The sequence below is a fragment of the Nymphaea colorata genome, chromosome 13, assembly GCF_008831285.2.
Source record: "Nymphaea colorata isolate Beijing-Zhang1983 chromosome 13, ASM883128v2, whole genome shotgun sequence".
NCBI lineage: Eukaryota > Viridiplantae > Streptophyta > Magnoliopsida > Nymphaeales > Nymphaeaceae > Nymphaea > Nymphaea colorata.
This window is the reverse complement of record NC_045150.1, coordinates 7,777,819-7,799,098: the sequence shown is the minus strand read 5'-3', so window position 1 is coordinate 7,799,098 and position 21,280 is coordinate 7,777,819. Positions and strand designations below refer to the sequence as shown.

The window sequence follows — 21,280 nt, the reverse complement described above, 5'->3', positions numbered from 1 at the left end:
ATCTTACGTCAGGGGGCAATCATACTCAGGAACACATCAGTGACCTTGTTTAAGCATCAAAACCTATAATCCCTGCCACTAAATTTGCACAGCCACAACACTCCACTACGGGTCAGAGCATATAATTCCGACGACACTTAACACCTACAATGCCGGGAAACAGAAACACCATCCACTTGAACCATCACGATATATTAACGAAACGGTATTCTCCTACATTTCAAACCGCACGACAGGCGCCGTATATCATTTTCCAACTATTGAGTCACCAAGGTTACATAAAGAAATTTGGGTTTGCAAAATGAGAATCTAAAAGGACAGATCTCATCAGTAATACAAGCCCAATGTTTGGCAAGATGGTTTGACCTCAAAATCCACACATCAGAACATGGGAAGATTTGTGCTCTATTAGAATTAACAACAAAGTGTTTACTCGGGCAAGTTTTGATTCAACGGCAATGATAAAAGCAAGCTTTGCTTCGTCTGTTGACACTAAGCTAAGGTGACAGCAAAATGTCGTGAGAAACCCGTTCCTAAAAATTACAGCCATAAAAGTATCCTTCGCTCCAAAGGGTAGACTTGCAGACATATCTACATCTAAGCGAAGTACAACGAAAGAAAGCGGAAAAATGAACACAGAAAAGACACTCGAGCGGTCCAACACTCGAGATCAATACCCGCAAAACAGAAGATTGCTTTGCGAGATGCCATGGTCCGCCTCACGTTCTGCAGCCGAACTCTCGCCTTGCAATCCACGTTGAAAGCGTTTTGGTCACTCCAGAGACGCGGCTGCTCACTAGGAAAGTTGTCAAAGGCACAAGGCTACAAATGCACAGAGTGCACCCTCCTTCAGAAAACATGTCCACCGCCAGCAGAATTCGTCGCCACCGTGCAAAGATCACCGACTGAACTGCCGTGCAGCATGTGCATACGGTCCTTTGAGGTCGCCACTTTACCACCAAGTTGGTGGCGGTTGAAGAATGTGGGAAGAAAAAGGCATAATCCCTCAAGCAACAAGAGAGAGTGCCATCACCCGCTTAAGCAAGCCAGTGAGATCCACAAGGTCCAAATTTTTTCCACAGTGCTGAATTAGTAGAGCTCCGCCAAATCCGTACCTTCAGATTCTGACCTCATCACAAAGCTAGGAAACGTATATGTTATATCCCTACAGAGACGTTGACAGCAAATGGTCAGATAATTCCTGCAACAAGTCATCCCCTGCGACAAGTCATCCATGTTATCTGGTGGACTTTACAGCTACTTTGAGCATTCGATGTAGCTTTTTGACTAGGGAGCATTTATGACTTCAAGTTACTAAGACTCGAGATCCTGCTCATGAATCAAGTCTCCTATGCATGCTGATGATAGTTGAACAACACAAGTCCAGGAGTCCAAGATCCTCTCTCTCGCTCTCTCTCTCTCTCTCTCTCTCTCTCTCTCTCTCCCTCTGTGCGTGTGTGTATATGTGTGTGTGTGTGTGTGCGTGAGAGAGAGAGAGAGAGAGAGAGAGAGAGAGAATCAAGAACAAGGTGGGTCATTTTGCAGCAGCCAGCATAAAGTTCCCGTGCGGGTGTATCCTATAGATGACAACAAGCTGATGTGACAACAGAACTAAAAGACAAGAATCCAACATCCATCACACTGGTCGCAACCTTGGCCCAGGGTGACAAAAAAAGTGCTGACGAGTCACATGGATGAAGACTTATTTGAACATTGAACCATTCACTTGGGGTTCCATCGTCCACTTGACACGATCCAAATATGTTGTTATTCAAATCACCCAACTCTGGAAGTTAGGAATGCCTTACTAAAATACTAACTACATCCTACGGAATCCTCCTTATACGTCTTAGGATTTATGAAAGGTGCTCTGACTTGATGTGCTAAACTCACCTTAAGTATGGTAAGGTCATATTCTTCAATAAAGCAGGGTTATGTAGCACAAAGACCGTCCATTCCTCCTCATCAATCTTTCCATCACCTTTAGCATCTGCCTCACCAAATGTCTGTAGCACATGTAAAACAGAGTCAGGAAACGATGGGTGAAATCTATGGAAAAAACCCAAACCTCTTTTAAAGAAAAAAAAAAAAAACCTTGTCAACAATTGTTTCTACGAGATCCTCTGAAAGATGCAAATCAGATTCATGAAGAAGAGCCAATACCATCTCCTTCAACTGCAAAAAAGTGGAAGCACCGACAAGTCAAAAGGTGATCTAAGAAACCATGTAGATGAACCCAATCTCCAGGGACGTGAAACAATCTCCCTTCAAAATAGTGTTGGGTACACCAGAACCAGTTACCGTATATACAAATCGATAGAATTTTCCTCAAAATTAAAGGTGAAGGTTGAAGTTTCATAAACCAAGTGTTTACCTCCTCACGTTCGATGTAACCAGTATGCCTGAGATCGTACAGTCTGAATGCAACTGCCACAAAATTCCATCAAATCATGAGAACAAATTTATCTGTCTCAAAGTAGAGATGAATGAATAGTTATTTCAAGTTTCAACAAAAATAGTTGACTCGAGAAAAGAAAATGTACAAGTAAATTTGATGTAGGCACGTTCCATCAAGGATAAAAAAAAAATATCACTTTGGTTTAAGTAACTTGATTACACGTTAAAGAAACTACCAGGTCTCGTAGGTTTACATTTACATATAAAACAGAACAAATGAAAAGATGAAATAATCACAACTAGAATAGACATAATAAAGTCAATCTTGAAGTGATATTTAGAATAGGTAACCGTCATGCAACACATAAAGAAAAATACTGCTCACAAGCAGATTGCCAAAAAAGAAAAAAAAATCCTTGTTAACAAAGAAAATCACCTACATGCAATTTTATCAATTTCAGGTGTATCTGGATGAAAGATGTTTAGGGCTCTGACAAATTCTCCAAAATCAATAACTCCATTGTGCTTGACATCAAACAGATCAAATATCTGCAAATATTAGCAACATCAGAGATGCAAAAGCAAAAGAAGACAATGTTCAGATATTCATCTAAGAATGGTGTAGAACCATTTGCCATAAAATTCTGCACATCAGAACTTTTTGAAAATTTCTAGGACTAGACCTCAGTTTTGCTTACTAGGTTGCTTCACTATGACATCCATGAGCATGAAGTTTAGCCAAGGTGCCTATAAAAAGTAAGGAAGGAATACAACATAGTGTCATACCTGCAAGCAAGCATGAACAGGGAGATCACTAGTCTAAGGAATTATCCTCATGTAGACTATGTAGTCACAGTTGATCGACTTAGGGATCAATCCAAGCCTTTCAACCTTGTAGTGGTACGACATTTTCTTCTCCCCACCTTGCTGATTCTTTTTCTTTCTATAAGCCCTCTTCCCTTCAAATACTCTCTTATGTTTCAGAATTCTTAAGTGGGCAATGATGCATGTGTTCTTATATTGTTATGCAAAATACAACTTCGCCTTAATTTTTCAGTTGACCACTTAATATAGGGAAGATCAATAAAAATAATGCATTAATATGTTAGTTTTTACTTCATAGTTCATACTAAAACGTGTTATTATCAAAGTTAATTATACTTTGGATAGCCAAATTTAAAGTATGTTGTATCAATTTTTCTTTTGACTCCTGGGCCTTTTTATAAAACCGTGTTCACTACTGTATTCCCCTCATACTTGAACCATTCGCCATGTTCAACTATGATGCATGATCTTCTTGTAGCCTAACCTTTTTGCTAATTATTCTTGTTCAGTGAAAGTCAGACCGCTACTATTGATGAAAACAACCTTAAATTTTTTGTCAGATGTGGAACTACCAGTATCGCCAATAAAGAACCACCTACATAACCATTTCACAACAAATTTTCAAATATAGGGATCCAGTTACTTACACGATCAGAAAAGAGATTCTTTTTGTTACAATTCCTGAAGAGTGCAAGCTGAAACTCTTCCTGCTTAAGAATATCAACAGTCAGAAACATATAGATGATCTCTCCTAGGAAACAAACAGGATGGTATTAGAAAAGATTATCGAAGGAAGAAGATTACCTTGTGAATGCACCCGTCCTTGAAAATAGAACCACTGACCTTCTTAAAAAGCTCATATAACGCTTCCACTTCACTCACATCAACTACACAGAACATATTTCCATATTAGTTTCCTGAACCTATAGAATAGATTTGCGACAAAGGTAGGAAAGCTTTTTCACATGGAGAGTCCGAGATGTATTAGCACTTTAAACTCAGGAATATAATTAGCTTAGCGAAACTTCATAACATACGAATTTACTACAGGATGAGTATGCATACATCAAAAAAATGACTCAATACAGTGGCCAAAAACTGAAGAGAAAACCTTTCTGGTCTTCTTGGCACTGACTAATTTATACACCTAAATGTTATGTATTTGCTCTGGCATGGCACATGACCCACTGAAAGGAACAAGAAGTATCCAGGTCGTACGTAGAAAGGAATGCAGAACGACTAAACCAGATTGAATATGTACCTGTGTCTGTGCGTCTCTGTGTGTGTGTGTGTGTGTGTGTGTGTGTGTGTGTGTGTGTGAGAGAGAGAGAGAGAGAGAGAGAGAGATTAACTCACAAGAAGTTTCAGAAGCAAGAACAATGGAATCCTCATATCTAAGTGCGCAAACTGCACGTCTTGAGAAGATGCAACCCATGAGAACCTATGTACTAAAGGAAGATGAATTTATGGCTTGTTTCCTGCGAGAGAATAAAGTTGGTAACACATTATTGGCGGATAAGTAAATATTACACAGTTCAATTTCAAGCAAATCAAATCACATTTGATACTCAATAAAGTATAAGCATCATCCTGATATTGTAGAGACGGTTATCTTTACGAACACTTATTAAGGCAAACGGCACTAGTCCAAAAAAAGTTTGTTCTCTGCATAAACTATGAGAAAGCTTTAGAACAAGAAGCTACACTCAACTAAAAATTAAAAAGTTTAAGAATTATGCTTGTCTATACAGCTAAAACAAAGGGAAACAAGAGGAAGACAAGAACGCTGTTCCAAAGATTTCCGATTTCAAGATGGTTGCCACAAGTGAAATAGTAATAAGGCATACAAATTTAATATTTTGGAGTCTCCGCAGAATTTCAACGGAAGAGACAAAATTACCATAAATTTTAGTCATGGTCAAATATCTCATACAGACTAGAAAAGAACAGACGAGAATGAAAGAAGAACAGGTAAAAAAAGACAACTGATCTTAATGTACATTAAAATGAAATTTCTCACGTGATTGACAGTGGTTGTGGACGATTTAAATACCCGCATCATTCTCAAACTAACAGTACTTGATATTACACTTCTAATTTCACTCTTATCAGAATGACTTACTGTATATGTGATACGTCACCTAAAATAATTGTGCTGCATAAAGCCCAAACTTAAAACCGTCCTGCATATGACATATCACAGAAGATAGAAATAAAAACAGGCAACCAGAAATCGAAATTGTGGGGAAGAGCTTATAGTAATTGAAAAGAATCTAAAGAATATCGTTTTTTTTTTTCTTGTTAAGTGCTACTAATAAGAAGACCAACCCAACCCAAAAAAAAAAAAAGAAGGAAAACTAAACTAAAATGTAATAAATAATCAATTATCAAAAACGAAAAGGAAAATTTCCCAGAATGCAAAAAAAATACTCTTGACAATACTAGAAAAAACGTGCATGTCATCAAGAAATTTCCAATTAGATAAACGATGGCCATTCTTGGAGCAGTAAAAACTTATCGATATAGAATCATCGTTTATGATGTAAAGCTAACTAGTAAGCAAAAACAAAAGTCCCAGAAATATCTAACGACCAGCAAACCATAATTTCAAACTAGACTGAAGAAAAAGAGACGCATTCAGAGAACACGAATCGCGTACGGCACCAAGAAGAAGCGTTTCATGAAAATCTCAACTTCTGAGAGAACAAGTAGTCGGTCGAACAGGACAGCAAACAAGACAACGAGAACACTCGATATGTCCGAAAGCAAAACGTCACAAGAGAGAGAGAGAGAAGGGGGTGGGAGAGAGAGAGAGACGAACCAGAAGGTATATCGAGAAACTCTTCTTTTTTGCCTGAGCCAATAAACCGCTTCACTAGACTGATATCTTCCTCCACAACGGCGATTGCGGTTTGTTGAATCCGGAGCGGCAGCCTCACTTCTTTTTAGTAAACAAAGAATTCCCTTCCGCAACTACTAGCAAACTTCTCTTTTTCCCATCCGAAACCTCCGGCCTGTCGTCCCTCTGTCTCACACTTTTCTTCCCCCAGTAGCTTAAGGCCGACTTGACCATTCCACCGCCATTTCTTATCACGGGTTTGAATTTATAGCCGTACTCTCTCTCTCACCCATCCTCCCGTCCTCCCCTTCTGCTCCAGAGTTACGCTGATGAGGTTTGTGGAAACGAGGGCGGGCGCTCTTTGTGCCACGTCGCGCAGGTGTTGAAAATTGCTTCCGAAAGGACGATGAACATCAGAACATGTGGATCCCATTTTCATTCGGTGGACTTTTTTGTTGCATATACCACGTCGTTTAGCTGCTCCCTTTATGCGCTTCAAAGATATCCCGTTCTTACGATCAAACGCCTTTTTGAACTTAGAAATGATTTAATAGCATCCGATTTTTCTGTTCACTATATCCTACGGTCCATTTATTTAAACGTCATTTTAGTTTAGTCAAATGATCGCTAAGGTATTTCTAATGTGAACAACAATATATTATTTTTTCCATGTACTTATGAAACAGATTTATGGAATCACTTCCTTTTCACCAAAAGTATGAACAACTCGGTAGTCAACAACACTCATTCACTGTGATGGAACTAGAAAAATTTTTGCATAAACACTTATTTCACATACTTTTATATCCAAAAGGGTATTATGTATGTAATAGAACAAATATTTGAATATATTAATATAAAAATAAAGAAACATTGAAGGGTTTGGTATTGGCAGTTATGCCTCTACTAATTCACTCCATGTTTTCATACTTTTTTTTTCTTAAACACCTATTTACGTGCAAGATTAAGAAAAATAATATGCATTTCTGAATAGCGTGTTTGGGTGATACCCTTCGATGACATGTTTGTTTTGCCTTTAAAATGGCATTTAAGAATTTTCAAGCTCTTAATACAAAATATCGTATTGATCTTGTTACGCAAACTAATAAACCAAATTTTTTACAGAATCTGGTTTCCAAAAAACTAACATGTTTGAGGGTTCATCCAAACAAAACCGACAGAAGTCTCTCTACATTACATCTAAGGGATTCATTATTCTAAAACTAGAGACGTTGCATCTCTGCAATTCATTCTTTTTAAAGATCATATTATTTTTGAAGGGAAAGACTAAGAGTTTGTTGGAACTTTGAACTTTGTCTCGTCCTCTTCCTCGAAGGATGACTTCGAGACAAAGGAAAAGCAAAAAAAGGAACGGTTTCCGCAACCAGCAATGGCTTCCAGTTAGTCGTGAGCTACTATCCATAAGCCTGACGTGAGCTGCTTTTAAAAGATGCAAAGTCAGCAGCAACTTGGCGTTGTTTTTAGTTGCCGGACACACGTACATCTCCGTTGTCGATATTTGGATTACTCATAATAAAAGACGGTGAAGAATAAAAGTCTATGAATTGAAAGCAACAAAGCTTTCGTGGTGAACTTAAAGAGATTAAAATAGTTGATCTTAGACTTTCTCTTCCACAAGTTTCAATGGAAAAGGTGGATGTGACAAGTAAGATGTGAATATCAAAATGGAAACAAGGAATTTCCTAAATTACTTGGAATTTGTTTATTGTGGCTAGCTATCATTTGAAAAAAGGATTTTGATATTTGCTTCAATCCCCGTTGATAGGGCTGCAGTCTGCAGAATTCTCTAAGCAACGCTGCAAGGACTAATCTACATATAATTAAGCTTCTAAAACACGATATAAAGTAGATATTTGTTTAATTTAATTTAGAAAGAGTAGCAAAAGATGAGATTCTTTTTTTTTCCTTCAAATAAAATCAGTGATCCGAACAAGGATTTTGGTTTGTGCTAAAAACTAATCATTTATAATATATTATTGACCAAGAGTTCATTACGGAAGTCAAGCCGTCAAACTTGTGATAACATAATAATAGCTCGTTAGTTCCTTTATAGGCTTTCAACAGGTTTTCCAAACTAAAATATCCGTTTTCCAGACTTAGTGCCTCGGATCGTACTAGTAGCGGAGCTATATGTCACCCGTCCTATAAAACACTTTATTTTAAGATTGTTAAGCCTTCAAATATTTATTTCATTATATATATATATATATATACATACTGGTGCCTCTTTAAGCATGTAAGTTTTGGATTAGTGTCCTTCTAACCAAAATTTTTGGTTGTGCCACTTTTATGAATCTTAGATTAAAGGTGAGAGGCGAATCAATGGGGCCAGTAGGGGCCATGGTGAGTACTTATATTTTAAAAAGTAAAGGTCCAAAATTTTAATTTGCAACCCTATAAAGCTTTTTGAATATTAAATAATAGTTCCTTTTAAAAAAATCTTGGCTCCGCCACTGCTAAAGGGGTAAGACCGATATACAAGAACTTAGGTTGTGTTTGCTTTACCGTATCCGCAATAATTTAAGAACTAGATACATGAATTTATGGTCGAACACCCCTTTCCTCCAATCCAACCTTAAATTCATGGTTTTTAACATGTAGCATAAATTTAAAATCCATGGGACTAAGATCATCAATTTAAAATTAAGGATCTCTCAAAAAACACTTTTTTATGCAACATCTTATTAGACCATCAAGTATTATAAATTGTTGCCCATGGATCAGCTAAAGTTTACATTTACAGACGATCTATATTGATTCTAAATCCATAGGCCATGGCCAGCCGTTTTAAATCCGTGGCTCCAGCTAAGCCTGGGCACCGGGCCGGGCCACCGCCGGGTACCGGTACCCGGCCCGCCACGGGCCTAGGCCTTCAAAAATTGAGTTTCGGGCTTTTTTTATCGGGCTTGGCCCGACCCGGTAAATAACGGGCCGGGCTCGGGTTTGCCGCTATGATCGTCGGCGGCCTGAGAAGCCCGACATTACTATTATAGTATTTTTTTTTTTTTACAAAAATGAACGTAGGTAACTTAGGGTTTTGGACTTTTTGTTGTTAAAAGTTTCATCTCCGTCGTCGAGACTGCCTCCTCCCATCCTCCTCGTCGGCCCTCGGCTGCCTCTTCCGGTCCTCCCCATCGCCGTTGCACAGCCATCGGTCCTCCCCGTCAGCCTTCGGTCCTACCCGTCGCCGTCGCCATCACCGTAAAGGTCCGTCTAACTTTTTTTCGACGATTTTTTTTTTCTGCCCGTTAGGGCTTCTTCCATCGCAGTCCTCTCCCTCGCTACCGCTTCTTCATCACGCTCTCCCTCGCTTCTCGTTATAATCGTAACCAGTCGATCATTTTTTCATTTCATCGCCAGATTTTGCATTCCAATAGACTGTCCACCACAACCACTCAATCGATTTCTCTTGCGAGAAGGAGGAGAAGAAAGAAGAAATGAGAAACAGGCCCGGCCCGCCTGGCCCATTATCAATCGAGCCGGGCCGGGCTTCGGGCATTAACCGAAGCCCGAGGCCCGAAATTACATTGGCCCGGCCCGGCCCGTTTATAAACGGGCCGGGCCTCGGGCTGGCCCGATACGGTTTCCGAGCTTTGATTTTGACGTTCTTATCGGCCGGGCCCAATGCCCAGCCCTGCTCCACCAGCTTCAAACCTTTTTTTTTAATTTGGTTAATAAGCTCTTTTGCACAACGATCATGTCAATAAAGCTGTAACTCAGGCATCAAGCATGCCACCCTTCATTATAAATTAAGATGGAATATGAGATTCTCCAAATGGTGATTAGTATTGCGATACTAATGAAAGTAAGAGTAGGTGTCGGGCTGGGCTGCTGTTGGGCCGGCCCGGCCCGTTTAAGTTTAAAAATATATATATTTTAAATTTTTTTGTTTTAATAATATATATTTATTATTAATAAATATATTTTATATTTAAAAAATATTATATTATTAAAATTTTATTTTTATTTTTAAACGGGCCGGGCCAAGCTCGGCCGAGACCCGGGCTATCGGGCCAGCCTTTACTGGGCCGGCCAGGCCCGATGCCCACCCTTAAATGAAAGCAATCAGAGGTGAGGTAGAGGCAGGTGCAGGCAAAGCGTGGACAATTTGACCCACAAAAATACTTACTTTCATGTTGATACTTTAAGGTAATTTTTCTCATTTACATGTTGATGCCTCTTAAAAATTTAAATAAAAGAGAGGAATGAGATTGACTTAATAAGCTTTTAGTACTTTATTCTACCGTCTACCGCTCAGTTGAGAGTCAAAGCTACCACACTTCTCCCCATCCTTCAAGGTACCCAATTGCTAAGTAGTATCATTAGCTTTAGTCGGTAAAACCATGTGTGTGTTGTATGCCTTTCTTTTTTATATATAATACTTAAAAATTAAGTCAAGCTTTCCTGCATTTTCTCCTTTTTAAGCACTTCAGCAGCCAATAACCAGAGCCCGTTTACAACTAAGTAATTGGCATACATCAAACCCACAACATTTAATTTGCAAAAAAAAAAAAACAAAAACAAAACAATCAGAATGAACAAGGAAAAATGTTTTTTCAAACTCATATTTCCCCTGAAACTATTGGTATTAGTTTCTATCCACAAAGAAAAAATATACTAATTTTGAGAAACGAATGATAAACATCAATATAGTCAAGGTATCTGAATTGAATCTGTTAGCAGAAAAAGATTCACAGAATCGGTTTTATTGAATTGGGAAAGGAATAATTTGTGAATAGTCTTAAACTGAAACCTATGCGTTAAACATACAAATAAGATAGTAATAAAATTTGATAATAAAACAAACAACAGAAACACCAAAATACGTCGCGTGTTCTCATTGAATCAGGCACCGTATCGGATCTAGAAGGATCCGATCCTATTAGAATCGGCTCATCAAAGCCTGTTCTAGTTATTGGTACATGCGAATGTGAAAGAAATATGCATTATACATATGTCCTTTGCAATATGAGATCCAACAACTGAAATATATATATATATATATATATATATATATATATATATATATATGTGTCAGTATCATGACCATGACTTTTAGAAATAAGTCTTTCTCAAGATTTTGTCACTTGAAGGAATCCTTTTCAACAAGAACATGATATTTCCAAGCGTCACTATTTTAAGTGACTTTGACCTTTACCCCAAACGAGGAGATTTAATACAAGCCTTGTCTTTTAATACAAGCCTTATCTTATCTCCATGAATTCGAATGAATATTTCCATTCAGGTCAGCTACGTAAGCCCGAGGGCGAGATTTAATACAAGCCTTATCTGCATTAAATATAAGCGCTCTTAAATCTCAATGCTTCAAATTATTTTAAACAAATGTCCCCATATATAATACATACGGTTGATAAGTTGATCTGATCCCTTAAAAATATGACGTGTGTAGAATTTTATAATATGTACAAGAGTTGGTTACATAACTAGTCGGGAGTAGCAAAGCTAGTCGAGTTGACAGACCAATAAAAGGTTGGTCATCAGTTTGATTCTTGTGGGTACTATTCTTCTGTTATTGCAAATAGTGTATATGTTACAGTACCCCAGTTAACGTGTGTTCTGCTTTTCATGCGAGTCCCGATACAGCTTGCACCCCAAGAGATGGAGGAATAGGAGTGGTTTTGAATTTCATCAAATTGCCCACGAGTCAAAAGTACAGATCATGGCGCATGGCCAAATTTTGCTTCCACTCAGAGTGGTATGTACATAGTTTTGTAAGTTATCTTTTACTGGACTCAAATGGAGATGCAATTTATTTAAATTGAAGAATGGAGATGCAATTTATTTAAATTGAAGATCGAAGATGCTGTAATCAAACTCAACTAGCCATGAATGTTGGAGCTGTTCAAGGTCATAAGCATCATTTAGTTATATATGCTGTTGTTATTGGAGCTGCCTTCGATAAGTCGCCCTCACTGGACTTGTTTTGTAAACAACATTTGCAACTTCCTTTGAAATTTTGCTCGGATTACACAGACCTCAAGTTTTTCTATTATTTCGCTTCTTTCTTTGAAGATATGTGGGTTCCAAAGGAGAAGATTACACAGATTTGAATATGCGCCATTCTAGAACTTCTTGCTTGTAATATGGGCTCAGTGTTAATGTAAACTAGAGTAACATAAGCTATATATGTCTAATGTCTTTATCGAACATTTTTCTTCGTCCTCATTGACATGGTTTTGGGATTGATCTCACACACACACATATATAATATATATGAACTGAAATTTATGAAGCTTCTAAATGTTTTTTCCTTTTTTGCTAATGTTAACATCATAGACACGTTTGGTATAGTGCATAGGCTAAGAATGGAAACTGAAACTTGCGATTTTTGAAGGCCTAAGACGTTGATGAGAAAAATAGATTGTTGATTTTAGAATTTGTAAAAAAATTACTTATCACGCAGTTAAGAAAGTCAATTTTTTTTAGTAATTAGAAAATCAATTGCGTATGTAATATCCATATGGTTATCGTTATAGAGAAAGAACTATATCTCTAAGTGGTAAACTTATTTAAATTTCTCCCTTGGTAAAACTGATATCGTGTATCAACAGGTTGTACTTTCAAATGATAGGAAGTCGGAGGTTTTCTCTTCATTCAGTATAGAGTAATCTACTCATAAAAAAAGTGAGATGGCATGCGTCCGGAGGAAAGGGAAAGGTTAATGGAAAGCAAAATGCACTGTTTCCTACAGTCATTTCTTGCGAGGGCGGCTGGAGGACGCGCCCCGTCCTCATTTAACGGGTGCCAACACAGCCAAACCTTCCCAAGAGGAACCTCCACGCATTGCCAACCAACCTCACTGTTCGTTCTACCAGAGATCCATTCCCTTGTATTTTAATTTTTTATGTTGCTTTGGTTTCTGTGGTAATTTGTTGTAAACTTCTATACAGAACCTATTGAATATCTTGTACTATGTCGCAAGGGGCAGAGCTAGGAATATTTTGTATGAGAGAGCCGAATTATAATTATAATTTCAAAATTCTAACATGGATTGAAATATCATTTTCAAAATTTTTATATAAGATAAATAATTTTTTTAATTTACACATAAATTTAAAAAATTGAGGCGGGTGAGGGCCCCGGCTGGTTCCGCCCCTGATATCATGCGTATACAAAAATGTCGAACATTTTTTGTGTGTTTGTTTCTGTTGCAATTAGTTGTAATCCTATCACTGAAGGGGTTGTCGCAACAGATAGATGAACGGCCAACGTTTGTTTTGAAACCTCATGGTGTCAAACCTATAAAAGAAAAGACACTCATATGTAGGTTAAAGCATAACGGGAGTATCATCTTGAAGGGCTGAAAACAGGCTTGAATTCTTAGGGAGGGGGGGAGCAAGGGTAAAGTGAAGGGCTTTGCCTTTAACTCCGAGAATTCATCTTAATCTTATGTAACGAGCCTATTAAATATCTTGTACGATAATGTGCACATTCACAAAATCATTGGGCTCGTTTCTTTGAGTTCTTGCTTCACATGGTAATAGAGAAGTCTGATCCTGTGAATTCTCTGAAAATTTCAATCATCGTTGTAACAGCAATTTGTTTGTGTTAATCTTTCTAATTGCATCTGATATAGCTGACAAGCGATAACATCGGTCCAGCAAGACTGCAATCCAAAATGAAGCATCGCCTCCTCATCATATCTATTGCTCTGATGAAACCATTTCAATCTTAGTGATGATAGCTTCTCAGCATAGCGAAGGGCCGTCAAGGTGGCCTTGACTGTGAAAAGCAAATATCTTTTACTCATTGGCTCTTTAAACAACCTACACCACAGAAAAGCTCTATTTGACAGTTTTAAGCAAATGCAAGATTCAATGTCATTATTTGAACATATATGGTCGTTTTGTAATTGCGATAAAAAAGATGGACCCTCCATGTGCACCGCACAGTAGCTTGACAGGAGGTCAGTCTCAGCTTACCTCTTTCTTGCCACGCCAAAGAAACGCATTAAACCAAGCTATTCACCAGGACAGAAAGTACAAAATAAAAATGGAACGCTTACAGTTGGATAGAATATCCAGGGACCAACGGTTCCATTTCAATTAAATAAGAACAGTACAATTGTGAGTATCACAAAAGAATGGATACATGCAACTACAAGATGGTCATAAATGCGTTAAGAACAACTTTTTCAGCAATTTACACACTACCTTCCCCTGCACCAGCAACCATGACCATGATGGCCTTTCACAATCCTTAATCACTTCAATCCAGTGCACTTGCGTACTTGAAGTGATCAAAACAGTACTCTAGAATATTATAGCTATCGACATGAGAAAACAGCCCCCTTGAGATTCTAAAGCGAAAATGAGAAGTTTTTAGGCACATTTTACAAATATTGTAAGTAGAAGTTAAGATATTTCCCCTAGAATGACGCTTCCCAGAATTAAGGATATTCTTGAGAATGCACAGTACTGTTTCAGCTGGTAGCAGATGGAAGGGTTGACAAGACCACGAGTGCGTCCATTGAAGTAGATAAAGCATGACCTTTTTAGAAATGCATCTACAATTTTTGTAAGGGAAAGCTTTACTTCCAGAGTACAAGATCAACAGCCAAGGACAATCTCTGTGCTAAAAATGTTGAAGACAAACATTCCCGTCTTATGATGGAGTGCAAATGTACAAATTCTAAATACAATAGGAAAGATGAAGTGTATACCTCGTGGTAACAGATGTATGAACAGATAGTTGAGCAGCCATAATCTGTTTAGGAATAATATAGCAATAAAGACTAGCATAAGAACTTTGTTTCTAATTGAAAAAAAAAAAGGAACCTGTTTACAACATTGACGCAGATACAAAAGTAAAAACGTGTGTAAATTGCAAATAAGACACACATGCACTCCTTATCCAAATAATAATAATAATAGACGAAAATAAAACATGTGCAAGAGTTCACAATGACAAAGTATCCTTTTTGTGATTATAGGATGTCTCCGAAGAGACTCCCTTTTGTGATTAGACAGAAGGATTTATCAACAAGAATTTCTATAGAAGATTGTTTTGTATTTATGAACTCGCCATGATATCACACGTCATAGCACCAAAAAAACATCTCAACCACCACTAGAGGAATACCCACCAAGAGAATAGTCGCCCTCATCAAAATGTAAGCACCAGATGCTAATGTGAACATGAATACATGCATGTGAGCTCTACACATAAATACCCCTCTACATGTACTGTACACATGGTGTCTTCTAGTAAACCTCATCAGTCTTGCCCGCCTACAGCATCCATGGTTGGTGGTCCATTTTTGCAGCTGACATAGGTCTACAGTTTATTTTATTTTTATGATCAGTACTGAATGTTGCATTTGGTAATCTGATTCTAAATTTTGCACCTCACTGAAGGAGAGTTCAGTTCACCTAACCTTTCAGGAGAAACCACAACTGGATTTGGACATACAGCACAAGCCCAGAGGTGCCACAAAGACGGCAGTGCTTCACTGTTCCAGAGTTCAAACTTCAAACCCGTCCTGATACCCCTTCACCACCACTAGTGGTTCAAACTTCAAGCCCGTCCTGAAACCCCTTCCCCACCACTAGCGGGGTCCCCCTTTCTTCATTGTTATGGCAAAAACAACACCCCAGGTATCAAACTCACAATGTCCTCCAGCTTGAACTTCTTCCACCTAACCATGCATTAAGATTTGTTGTTGGCCTGAAAAATATATCCTTTGGACTGTCATCTGAAGTATTAAATGTTTCATGAGTTACCTATGTTAGCTTCAATGAGGCAACAGTAAATGAAATGGCAGGACCAACACCGTTTACTAGAGTAACCAGTATCGGGCCATATTACTTCAAGTCAACCATCTCTCTCATATCCATATGGTTGAATAACAAGTTTTTGTTATCTTATTTATATCAAAGACTTTTGTTTTGCAAATATGACAAGTGCACCTTGCAGTCCTGCTCAAATAAAGGATGACCACAAGAACATAAAAACTTCACCTTCTTGCTTCTTGAACAAATATAGTGTTCAAGTTCAATCTTTTACTGGTTATATGTGCCAGCCGGGTTAATTTGAAGAACCAGTAGAAATATGTAGATCAAAAATGATAAACAGGATTGATCTTTCCTCATCCGCTCGCCTACGGCTCTCGCTAACTGCCTTCTGTCTTCCCAAGCAGAAAGTCCAAATTAATTGGGAATTGCATAATGAACCAATTGAAAATGTGTTCCCTAATACAAAACATCGATACAAATAACTTATTTCAATCTCAAAAGTCAATACGTTCAATGACCAAAAGATATAGGCTAGCATGATCTGATAAAAATCCACGAAGCCACTATTTTATGTTGAACAAACATTCAGTCAGTCACATGTATGCAGTCAATATTGAGCATGAACATATTGCGGTTGCTCTAAACATATTGTGGTTGCTCTGATCAGTGATCAGTCATCATTGCAACACTGGATTGGTCAATTTCACTAGTTTAAAAATCACACTATTCAATACTTTCCCATTATGATTAGAAAGTACACCATTTGATATGATTTTCCTTTGCTGAGAACCATCTGGTAAAATTGATAAATAAGATCGCAGCTTTATCCATCCTGATCAACAAAATGTCCCAGTTATATATTGTTAAAGGAAATGCTCTCAACTGATATGCAATTTCCAGCATACAGCCCGATGAATACAAATACAGCATGTGTATCCACATACAGAGAGAGACAGAGACAGAGAGAAGGAAATTACTTATATTCCAACTAGGCAATTGTTGCAGCAGAGGTAGGAAATGAGCATGCCAAGAAAAGCCCCAGCAATAACTTGAGATGGAGTATGACCAAGGAGTTCTTTGAGTTTCTTTTCGCTGCAAGGATGCCCTTTAAATAGATCTTCAACAATCATATTGAGAACCTACAACCATCCCAATCAATCTTCAAAAGCATGTTAATACAACCGGCAGAACTCGTAAAGAGAAAAGATAGATGAAAGTCAAAGGGATGACAAATCATGTAAACTTGAAGTCTGGATCAATTTTCCAGAAACTAATCGCTGTTTAGAGTTGGCCTGTTAGCATTGTTGTTTTCTAACGAGTAAAGAAGAAAACGAGGTCACCCACGAACTATTTAGATAAAAAATTCAGATGCACTGATAAACTTAATGTAAGCACATCAAGTTTGAAAATTGCAGATTACGTAGGACAATCAGGAGTCAAGTTCTAAACCTGCATAGTAACAGTCCAAGAAACTCAGTGGCCTGCACAGTGTCATTCATTGCAGGCTTTTTGGATTATATCCAGATTTGCACACATTGACAACAAAATATCAACCAAACCTCATTCTTTGATATTCCTTTCCCTCTGATCATAAATTCATTTGGTTCACTAAATTAGCTTGTGCAAAGTATCAGACTTTGTCTTTGAAACATAAAAAACATTTAGGCAGACTAAAAAGGTTATTTGAATTTTAAAAGACCTGGATATTATCAATGATTTCAACTTCAAGACAAACCTATTCCTATTTCTCTCTTTTTCTCAGTGCATGCCTTAGCTTTGGCATATTGTTAAGGTTACAAGCCCATAAGCCATCAGATTTACTTCTGTGAAGTATATTCATTCTTAGCGAGTCTGTGTACTGGATGAGATGCAAGTGGATGGTTAAGTAGCTTAAGGAAAACAGAACAAAGTCTCACAAGTATGCGTGTTTGGGACTGTATGATTGTTTGTGTGTACAAAGTCTCACAAGTATGTGTGTTTGGGACTGTATGATTGTTTGTCTGTACAACATCTCACAAGTACGCGTGTTTGGGACTGTATGATCGTTCCCTAGAAGCTGCCATGCCAGCTTCTTCGAGATAAGACCCTCGTGCATATTTACAGAGGCCTGCATATACGACATTTGTGCAACCATGCACTCTTGACTGTATCTACTTCTTGGACTAAGATTGACAAAATTCAGTCTCGTATTGTAGAAAACCTAAAAAGTTCTTTTCTGCATGATGAGGAGCCCTTCAATGAAGAAAACCTCGGGAAGCCCAGACAACCAAGCGTTGGAAGGACAACGCCATGGCCCATGGGGAAAGATAAGGCAGCAGACGAACACCCCAATACTGAAATTAAAAACCATGAGGAGAAGGGAAGCATCCGAATAGCAAGAACTTGAACACAATCTAAGTACCAACAAAACTCATAGGTCACCAAGATGAAAAATGACGGATATAGAGCGACGTCTAGCAGTACAATGCACTCAGAAAACTAGAGGAAAACAGTAAAACACCAAAGAAATAAACACAACCATATGCAGTAAAATGGACGTTTGAATCACCTCTGCTTGCATACCGGCATGCCGCCGAACGCCGGTAGCATCGTACATGACGATAAGAGAAAAACCAAGGCAGACTGGAAAAAGCGAATCGCTGATTCCGTGACAGAGAGCTACCGAAGTCGTCAAGGCGGTACAGAGCGCGGTGTGGGAAGAAGGCATTCCCCCGGAACTCACCAAAACCTGGAAATTCCACTTCCTTTCTACGCAGAAATGTAGCAGGAACTTCATAGACTGAGCTATTGCCCACGCAAATAGCCCCGAAACGAACGTCGGGTTCGCTGCCAACGTCGCGAGCACAGGGCTAATGTGGGCCTTCGCCACCAAGGAGGTGCTGAGGAGGGCCATCCCGATTCCGCCGCATTCGAGGACCCCGAATTTGTCTTCCCCTATCAAAATGTCCGTCTGATCACAGAACTTCATGCCGAGAGCCCATTTTTCAAAGACGGGCTTCAATCCTATAGACAAGAAATCCCTGAAACTGTGCACCAAGGGGACCAAAACGCAAAATGGGGTGATGGGTAGTCTGAAACTGAAGTTGGCGAAGTTGGGTTTTCTCGTTGGTCTTGAATTTTGGTAGCAACAAGAGATTGAGACTACTGGCTTCCCGGTGGACTGAGAACTCACACGGGTACCCTTGTGCCTGTACTTACAAGGAAAGAAAGAAACGCTCCTGGTGGTTGAGTATCGGAAGTTTGGAACACCAAAGTTAGGCCTGAGAAACATAACTTGCTCCATGGTCCAAAGTCACCTCATGCTGCAGCCCGGGGAAGTAGATGGCTGGATGGTTGGACATCCATCAATGGCGGGAGAGTGTAGATGGAACGCCATCCCAGATTTCCTGGGATAAACGGAGGTTGCGGCTTGGTTAAATGCCCTCTCTTGTCGTCGAATCATCGATACCACCACTCGCCGAGATTTCCGTGGGGCATGGTGCAAAAACCTTTTTGGCTCCCTGCATCCACTTGTCTGAAAAAATAAAAGAAAAGGCTTAAATCTTTCGAGAATCGGAAGCATCTATCTGGTAGATTCCAGGCAGGAAGATATCATGCGCTCTCTTGTTAGAACTGACGTGGAAGCCCTGTGAATGCATGGGCTGTATTTATTGATGCGAATAAGGTTAAGTATGCCTTTTTCGATTCTAAAATTTTATTGATTAATATTTTCTAACTTAATTTACTTAGAAACCAAAAAGATGAAGAAGAACAAAGCTATGTTGTCCCGGTGAATATCATAGCATTGTTTTTGGACGTTAAACCTTCAGGTGTTCTGGTGCCTCTTTTTAGTTGACACCCTACCCTACCCTACCCTTCCCTTCAGATAAGATCATGCTAGTTTAATAACATTTCCTTTCCAGCAACTTGTAGTTGCGAAGGTTTGAATTCTGAACAATTTTTACTTAGACAAGTGTCGCAAAAGCTTTAGCAAGTAAAGCTGCAAAGGAGAGCAATGGTGTGGAACTAATGACAAGTCGTCTTCCAAGCCCACTTTCAAACCCGGTTCGGGTTCCTAATTTATGAAATCCTATTTCAGCACCAGGCCAATACAATGGACTCTTGTTATGTTTATCATTCTAACTAAGCTGCTTTCGAGAAGGATTGCTTCCCTATTTGAATGACATTTTGAAAGGGAAAAAACTGCTTTGCCTCTAAAATGTATAACATTTTAGACTGTCAATCAAACAACCCATTAGTTTTAAGGAAATCACGTAGGTTTGAGACTTAGTTCTTATATATGACGTATTGAAGGTGTTGATCCTAAACTCAGATGAAGTTAGAACCTTTTCCTTTGATTCGGTATCGTAAGCTCACTTGCACCCATAGTTTGATTAGTTCGTGTTCGGAGATCATGTTCAAGCGTTTGCGTTGTGAAGACATTTCGGGAAGATTTTTACCAGGATTTCATTTTGCCCTACTTTTCGGAACAATTTATTCCCTCAAAGAAGCATGGGAGTGAATTTTCCCTATGAAACTTGATATAATTTTAAGAACCAGATATAAAGTTTACCTATGTTATGACGTAGATGATCTAGATATTTTACTTATATCAGGCCATGCTTGATTCCCTATGAAAATGTGTCATGAACAGTCCATTCATGAGAGAGGTTGTCTTGTTATTCCCGTACACTCACACTCTCGGCTAGCATGTGTCGGTAAAAGTTTTATCGATGCCCATAACGTGCCATAAAAGCTTTATTGATGCCCATAACGTGCCGGTAAAAGTTTTATCAATGCATGCCACGTGTCAGTAAAATTTTATTACTCACGTCTATGAACGTAGATAATAATTTTATTTACCCACACACATGGCGCATCCATCGACACATAAACTTGAATGCCAATTTTCATCAATATTATCTTCAATGTCGACTGTCTCGAACGTCGTCAAAATGTTTAGCAATGTGCAGCCATGTTTTACCAACTTTTTAGCCGTTGGTAAATCCTCAATTTATGAAAGTGCACTTTCATGTTGCTTTTCAAACAAGTGCCACGGTTAAAGTCCTTTACGTTGGAAGGTGCATCCCCTATACAGTAGGGTAAGCCTCTACACCGGGCCGGCCGCCTGGCTTCATTAAATTAAAAAATATATTTTAATATAAAATAATATACTAATTATCATAATAAAATATTATATTTATATATATAAACAATGACATAAATATAAGAAAATTATTAGACCCACACGAGCTTATTGTGCCTAACCGAACTGGCTCGATAAATTATCGGGCCAACCCGGTACCCTTCTTGGGTCTGAATCGAGCCGAATATTAAGTACCTATCAATAACCTGAGCCCCTATGTACCGAGTACTCATCGGCGACTCAGCCAGGTGCCCAGCCGTCATAACCTCGTGTCCAGTGTTGACCAGCCCAAACGCCATTCATGGCATTATTTGGCGA

At 38.6% G+C, this 21,280-nt stretch overlaps 2 protein-coding genes across 12 annotated transcripts; both read right to left on the bottom strand.

The window, feature by feature from the left end:
- Window positions 1–381: 381 nt before the first annotated feature.
- Window positions 382–6,410, bottom strand: LOC116267231 (calcineurin B-like protein 7). The gene is made up of 9 exons (XM_031648847.2): window positions 6,044–6,410; window positions 4,579–4,700; window positions 4,027–4,109; window positions 3,870–3,929; window positions 2,838–2,946; window positions 2,375–2,427; window positions 2,095–2,175; window positions 1,894–2,006; window positions 382–1,165 (listed from the first exon to the last, which is right to left on the bottom strand). The coding sequence occupies exons 2-9, from the start codon at window positions 4,655–4,657 to the stop codon at window positions 1,090–1,092; spliced, it is 654 nt and encodes a 217-aa protein (XP_031504707.1). The 5' UTR covers window positions 4,658–4,700; window positions 6,044–6,410; the 3' UTR covers window positions 382–1,089.
- Window positions 6,411–13,673: 7,263 nt separating this feature from the next.
- Window positions 13,674–19,369, bottom strand: LOC116267216 (uncharacterized). 11 transcript variants are annotated; one of them, XR_004175541.2, is made up of 5 exons: window positions 18,386–19,369; window positions 16,815–16,976; window positions 16,063–16,669; window positions 14,766–14,809; window positions 14,125–14,677 (listed from the first exon to the last, which is right to left on the bottom strand). XR_004175541.2 is itself a non-coding variant. In XM_031648828.2 (4 exons), the coding sequence occupies exons 1-2, from the start codon at window positions 19,118–19,120 to the stop codon at window positions 16,815–16,817; spliced, it is 897 nt and encodes a 298-aa protein (XP_031504688.1). In that variant the 5' UTR covers window positions 19,121–19,368; the 3' UTR covers window positions 13,674–13,825; window positions 14,766–14,809. The 11 variants fall into 11 exon arrangements, 5 of the variants coding, with proteins under 5 accessions (XP_031504688.1, XP_031504686.1, XP_049931108.1 ...); XR_007572006.1 differs by having other exon boundaries at window positions 14,125–14,672; XR_004175543.2 differs by having other exon boundaries at window positions 14,125–14,609.
- Window positions 19,370–21,280: the final 1,911 nt, after the last annotated feature.

Coding starts and splice junctions, on each gene's coding strand:
- LOC116267231 (XM_031648847.2), bottom strand. CDS start 4,657: ATGGGTTGCATCTTCTCAAGACGTGCAGTTTGCGCACTTAGATATGAG. Junction 2,947..3,869: donor AGAATCTCTTTTCTGATCGT/GTAAGTAACTGG, acceptor TAATATTTGCAG/ATATTTGATCTGTTTGATGT. Junction 1,166..1,893: donor ATGACCTTACCATACTTAAG/GTGAGTTTAGCA, acceptor ACGTCTCTGTAG/GGATATAACATATACGTTTC.
- LOC116267216 (XM_031648828.2), bottom strand. CDS start 19,120: ATGGAGCAAGTTATGTTTCTCAGGCCTAACTTTGGTGTTCCAAACTTC. Junction 16,977..18,385: donor ATGCCGGTATGCAAGCAGAG/GTGATTCAAACG, acceptor GGATGGTTGTAG/GTTCTCAATATGATTGTTGA.